Source organism: Ammodytes marinus (genome assembly GCF_949987685.1).
Source record: "Ammodytes marinus genome assembly, chromosome: 6".
NCBI lineage: Eukaryota > Metazoa > Chordata > Actinopteri > Uranoscopiformes > Ammodytidae > Ammodytes > Ammodytes marinus.
Genome location: NC_137235.1, coordinates 30,866,379 through 30,873,564, shown reverse-complemented (window position 1 = coordinate 30,873,564; position 7,186 = coordinate 30,866,379). Strand labels below are relative to the sequence as shown.

The window sequence follows — 7,186 nt, the reverse complement described above, 5'->3', positions numbered from 1 at the left end:
ACTAATCCAAACTGGGGTCCAGATGCAGATCCTGACAAAGTGCTCCTGAATAACCTGGAGCACTATCTCTAATCTAATTGCCAGCACACACACACACACACACACACACACACACACACACACACACACACACACACACACACACACACACACACACACACACACACACACACACACAAACAATATCCAAACAATAGACAATATATATATAAGGATTACCCAAACATTTTCTGAGATATTACAGTAAATCAGACAACAGCAGACCAGTGTATGATTGTATAACTCATGAGAATACTTAGTGTGTGCCCCTGCTGTGTGTTTTCATTAGATTGGCATTGAAACATGAGCAGTTTCACTAACTCCTTAACCTCAACCTTTCTTGAGTTTCAGAAAACAAGTTGGGTTTTGTTTATATGGTTTATTTAAATGAAGAAGTATGGGGGGGAATCTTCTCAAAACAATACAATGGATCTGATAGTTTAAAATGATAACATTTTGGGATAAAGTATATGGTTCATTTGTTTGATACATGATTTCATTGGACAGTGAGGATGGTAACAGCACATGGAAAATGCAAATGGGATTACCGGTATGATGGAAACATTTACTCTTCTGCCTGGATTCTGCACCACCAGTTCTGTCTCGACCATTTATCTTCTTCTGTTTTCAAACTAATCCTCATGTATTAAAAAGTCAAAGTCAAAATTATTTCTATAGCACATTTAAAAACACCATCAGTTGACCAAAGTGCTGTACAAGATACAATACAAAACAACATATAAGATACATGAGAAAAAAAAGTTAGGAGTGTCAAAGTCTCAACTTGTGTTAAAGGCCAATGTAACAAAAGTGAGTCTTCAGCAACGTATTAAACTGTTCAACTTTACAGGGATCCAGGTTCTATTCATTCACACACAGTCATCAAAGTAACTGTTTCCGGCCTCACACTCTCCTCCACAGGTCTCATTAACAGTCTGGCACAGTTCAAAGGCTCATCCATTAGCACCGACTTTACAATGTTAAGCACAGTGTCACAGTAAGGTTTTTTTTCTTCTTCTGTTCCCTTCTGTAGTCATCCATGCTGGACCTGGTGGACATATTTGGCTCCTCATCTAAGGCCCCGCCTCCAACTGGTGACCCTTGGAACTCTCCCCAACCGGCTGCTGAAGTCACCTCTGACCCCTGGGACTCTGTAGGTGGGTGCTTCATCATGCCCAATGTGACGCTATGGCTGCGTTACAATCCCCATACTTTCTGCTATTTAGTATGGTAGAAAAAAAAAGATTTAGGATGTCCCAATTCTTGTGGTCGATTTAGTATGCTTAAAAAATACCCGGATGTCTACTAGATCCGGACGAGATTTTTTTAGTGTTGAAAACAGCATCCTATTTGGGCGATCCAGACCCACAATCCAGTGCGTGCCGGAAGTGACGTCACATCGACGGAGCCTCCGTATGAAAACAACCTGGGATGCGACGGATAGAAAAGCAAGAGGCAAGATCAAAGCGCAATGTTATGATGAAATAAGTAAAAGTACATGTATGTCCCAAGTGTATGCCTACTGCATCCTAACTAGATTATTTTAATGGTATGTAGAATAGAAAAAAGAAAGAGTATGCGATTTGGAACTCAGGGTTACTTTACCATCTCTTTTGCGTATCCTCAAATTCTGTTTCAATTCTTTATACACTAGTTTTGTGTTTCTCTCTTCACAGCAGTCCACTCCAGTACTCCTGTGATTGGTAGCCCCTGGACGGGCCCTCCCTCATCCTCCACCGCGGCCAATCCCTGGGCTCCATGCGCAAACTCACACAAAGACCCCTGGGAAGCTGGGCCGGTCTCCCCCAGTCCGGTCAACCATGAGTGGGACAGCCCAACAGACGCAGGTACGGTTGAGAACATCACAAGCTTCATCGACATTCAGACACATTGCAGGTTTTTTAACATCCGTTAAGGTTAAACTTTTATTTCATCTTGACGTGCAGGTGGCGAGGAGACAGATCCGTTCGCTGCACAAGAAGAGGAGAAGCCTCAACAAGAGGTTCCTCAAGTGTCCTCCCCTCAGCCTGCTAGTCCCACAGGTAGTGTAGTACCAGGCCGCCAGAGGCACTGTGGCTTTGGAGCTTGACAGTGGTTGAAAAGAAAAAAAGACAGGACATTATGGCAATGGAAAGCTGGTAGACTGACTGCAAGATAACTTGTTGCATACCAACAGCATACACACAGGACAGTAAGCAGTAGTTTGAATCGGCGACGTTTTGACTCATTCCCCTACATCATATACACAGCACAGTAAGTCCAAAGGTAGCCTAATGTTACATGATATCTTATTATGTTATATTGATTCACATTTAGAATGTAATGTAATGCAATGCATTACATCGTCTAGAGATGGCCGCAGTAGCCAAAACACCTTTACAACTTAATGTAATCGAATCCATCTGTGCCGCAACAAATGCCTGAATTACTTCGGTAGGCCATATCATGTTAAATTTGATTTGAAAGTGGTTCCAAATGATTAAATTAATAAAGGTTGTGTGGTGTATTTGACAGCATTTAAAGCTGGGTATATGATTTGGGAGAAAATAGCAGTTAGGATAGAGATTCGAATCCAAATACCTCAACCGCTCCACTTGTGTTCTCTCTGGTCCCTCCCTGACACGCTCTACCTGCTGTAACTCCTCCCTCCGAAAGACAGTTATGCGCGTTCATGTCTTTTTAACTAGTGTCTTTCCTCGTATCCTTGCTGCCTTAGCGGTGTAAGCAGTTGTTGTTAAACAGAAAATATGACATTTAGTGGCCGTTGATTGTAGACATTGCTGTTTGTTGGCTGCCGTAGTGCCAAACTGTCAGACTGCTAGGGTCGTGAACGCTCACGCAACCACGTCGGTGCCAAAGTGATGAGTACATATTCTCAGAGCGCTTCATCTACAAGCTGAATGGCTAATATGACATTGTTGCCAAATATTACAGTGAAAAAGTGACCTACCCCAGCTTTAAGTGGTTGAGAAAATGAAGAAAAAGATTCTAATCTACTGCAGTGTGACTGCTGTGACTAAATGGCTGACAAACGTTCTGAGTCATAGGCTATTGTCACCAGATGTACACCATGTTGACATGAGGTGGGAGGTATTGGAGCAACATGTTGTTAGAGAGCCCTTTGTACAACCATTAACGAAACACTTTATGAGTGAATATATCTTGGAAGATTACTGTAAATGCCAGTTAGATCAAAATAAGAATAATAGTCTTTGACTAACGAGCGGTGAAGCTGTTCTCGAGGTTTGTGCTCAATGACTTGGCCAACCAAACGCTTACTGTTCTTCTCTTTGTGTGGAGTGTTACTGCCCTAACTTACATCTTATTTTGTCACACATGTAGCATGGAGTATCATATCACATATAACACCTTTTCCCTATACAGATGAAGAGCTGTTTGGGGGTAAAGATGACCCGTTTGCCGAAGCAGATTCCAGGCCAGATCCATTTGGAGCCGAACCTCCAGCCAAGCCCCAGGTGAACGGACGAGAGTCGGCCAGCCCGGAGATGTTTGCCCTGTCCCGGCTAGCTCCTCCTCTCAGCGCCCCGGCTACACGTCTGTGTCGAACACCAGAGGCCTTCCTGGGACCCACGGGGGCCTCGCTGGTCAATCTAGACGCTCTGATTCCCTCCAACGCCTCTAGCAAGACGCACAACAACCCCTTCCTGTTAGGTAAGAAACAACTATTCAAGTAACTCACATTCATGTACTCACAAAAAAACATTGCTGTGCTATTATTATTATTATCGCAAAGTATTTCACCCACCAGCCATTATTTGAGTGACTTGGTATTTTCTTTTCTCAACTATTGAAGAGATACATGATGATCTGACCTAGTGTATGTACTAAACAGGTTTTGAGCTTCGGCTGATCGTTGTGTGTGTGATGTATTGCGTTGGCTTTTTTTTTTTGTTGTAAGAATGCTATGTATGTCATTTTATATTAGTGTTGTACCTTTTGATCTGTTTTATGTTAATGTTATGAAATAGCAAGAGACCCCGGGAAGAATAGCTAATGTTTTATTTGCTACGCCACCGGAGCAGCTAATGTTAACGACAGACAGAAAACTAATGGGTGATCTTAATCAAACTAAACTAAACTACACCACATTCTGTCTTCCCCAGGCCTGAGCGCTCCGTCCCCCACCAACCCCTTCCACTGCGACCAGCCGCGGCTCACCCTCAACCAGATGCGACCGTGCTCCACGTCCCCGCTGCCCCCCCACATGCAGCTCTCCTACAGCCCGTCACTGCCCCTCCCTCTGCCCCGCCAGCCCTGCTCCGTCCTGCCCTCCTCACACACACAGCCTCCAGCCGGCCTCCTGGACATTCCCTCCAACCTCCCGCAGCCCCTGCTCCCGCTTTCTCCACGCCCGGGCCCCCGCACTCAGTCGCAACAGGCACAAACACACAGCCACAACCCCTTCCTCTGAGAACCATCATAGAATTGACAGGGTTTTATTTATTTATTTATTTATTTTGGGGAGGGGGGTGACAGCTATGTTGACTACAGTGAGCCCGAAACTGTTCTAGTACTACGGATCCTTGGTCTGATGTCATTGTGCACACTTGATGGATCTTGGACTGGATGTCATTTGTGTCTTGTCTAGAAGACACAACAGCTGCTATATAACCTGAACTCTTGAAGAAAAGCTATAAAAAAAATGCGCACAAACACACACACACACACACACACACACACATACACTCAGGCGCACTTAAGGGTGCATAGACACTCACATGCACACACCACCAAAAAAAACAGGGTGTATCTCAACCGGTCCTTTGATGCCTTGCCCCCCCCCCCCATCATCAACATTGACACTCGGCTCTGAGCCCCCTTTGACCACACAGAGAGAACTGTTCCTTTGGAAGACTGGGGTTGAAGACTCATACTTTGACTGTCCACCATGAGTCATCTGGATCCTTTACCACTGCTGCTCCCACCGACAAAAGCATGAATGCCTCCAAACTGATTCTACTCTGCTGAGCCCCTGAGATGACTTCTCCAGATCAATCCTCTCTTTCTGATGAGTCAAATAGTATATTGAGCTGTGTAGGCACAATTAAGAATCACCAGAGGCCCCAAATGTGTTTTATTGTCAGAGTTAAGACATCATTCGGGACTGTTCGACTACTAATTGACTCAGGTATTCCTTCCAGTTCCTACGTATACGTGATGATTTATTTTTTATCAGTAGCAACAATTCCTTGGTTAGTTATTTTGTCCTTTGAGGCAGAGAGCCCCAAACAGGATCTGTATTGGATTCAAAACCGGACTAAACCAGCCTAAGCTAGATCTGAGCGTCTCTAATCTGGACCTAACCTGATCACTGATTGTACCCTATCGGACCTGCGTGCCTGTCTCCACAGCTGACCCACAATGCATTGCTCCCATTGGTTCATACTGACTCCATCGAAAGGAGGACCTCAGGGAGACCGCTCTGCGTCTCCCCCATTGAGATTCAATCATAATGATTGGAAAGACATTTGAAAAACAACGGGGGGGGGGGGGGGGGGGGTGAAGAGAACAGCTAAAGGAGGAGGGAATGGTTACAGGTGATAAACTGATGTAATGAGCAGTAACTCCTCTCCCCTGCTCCTCCTTCACTTCTGTGTTACGGACGAGACCAGCTGTTTGGTCATCACTGCACTGAACCCCGGACTTTGAATGTGAAACGCCTGCCTATAGACACACACAGGCTAAGTACATACATATTTAACATAATGATACATATAAAGCATTATGAAATATCATACCAATAAATGAATGGTGTTTGCATTTTAAATGTCTGAAGCGTTAATGTGATTGATTCAACAGTCTAGTGTCTGCCCTCTTTTAGCTCTGTCTTCTGACTTCTGACTCTTTAGCTGCCGAATGCTCTGCTTTGTTCACCAGCTAGTCGTAACCAGGCCGGTCTGCTGTTTGGTGTTGAGGCAGGCAGTGTTGTGTTTTCGTATTGTTATAGAGCTGTTTTACAGAAAGTAACTGCCTGTCTAAGCCAGAAACAACACTATAGAGCTCTGACAAGCCAAGCGGAGCTGCATATTCAAGTGATCATTTTGCTGAGGTCCATTCATTACAAGTGGCTCATTCACTATATTGTCACTATAAAAAACCTCGGTTATAGAAGCTTGAAATACCGATTACTAAGGGATATAGGGGCACCCATACCCTGTGTTCCAAATCACATACTTGTTCTTTTTACTACACTACATACTAAAGTACAGAAGAGTTTTAGGGCCACAGGAGAGAGAAAAAATCAGATAAGGAAGATTTTTTTTTTTTTCATAATGTTGAGAAATGTCAAGAATAAAGGCGAATACTCCAAAATGCTATTGGAGTTAGTGGGGCATTTATGTATTTTCAGCATACTAACATTTGACGTGCATGTATTGGGGCATCCTAAATCTTTTTCTGCCATACTAAATAGTATGGAAGTATGGGGAATAGAACACAGGGATAGTTAAAGTGTAAGCATCTCTGAGGTTGGGACCTTTTCATTTCTTTGGCCTAACCCTACCCTCCCCACAAGAGCTTCACAGGTTGAATCGATTTCCATTTTATTTTTATTTTTTTTATGTTCTGATTATCTGCCACCATCTGTCCAGGAAAGCCATGCAGAAACACACACATGCACTATCAAACATATCAAACAGGAACGAGGTAAGAGTTCTTATTGACACTGTTGTGGTACTGTAGAGTTAATTATCAGTTTTGCACCTCGACCCCTAGATGGTAGTGTTGATGCAATGTACAACTGTCTTGGACCCACATCACACATCTGTAAGTGAAGCAAACCAGCCGAAAAGCACACTTTAGGTTCCAAGAAGTAATGCAATTTACAACAGTTATGCCCAAGTAACAACTGTTAAGGTGTTGCACTGTTTAAAGTGGTATGCAGCCATGTGTCAGTGTCTGTGTTTTTGTCATCCAGCCGAACACTACATCAGTTGATGAATGGCACATTGAACCATTAAAGAAAGGAAGTTGGTTGACCCTGCTTAGTGAAATACTTCCACAGTGCGTCAAAGAGAAGCACAGCATCTTTTACAAAAAAAATGAATAGGAAAATGAGCTCAAACTGATCTGAAACTGAGAGTAAATCAGCACATCGTTTCAACCACTGGGTACAATGTAATTGGGT

At 43.6% G+C, this 7,186-nt stretch overlaps 1 protein-coding gene across 1 annotated transcript in view; it reads left to right on the top strand.

Moving 5' to 3' along the window:
- The window catches only part of epn3b (epsin 3b), a gene marked incomplete at both ends in the record, with an annotated part of 13,323 nt that extends 8,852 nt beyond the window's left edge, over positions 1–4,471 (top strand). The window contains 5 exon segments of the mRNA XM_080029396.1: positions 1,073–1,196; positions 1,716–1,886; positions 1,986–2,081; positions 3,424–3,711; positions 4,164–4,471. Coding sequence (XP_079885522.1) covers positions 1,073–1,196; positions 1,716–1,886; positions 1,986–2,081; positions 3,424–3,711; positions 4,164–4,471 — 987 coding nt within the window.
- Between the last annotated feature and the right edge of the window lie 2,715 nt (positions 4,472–7,186).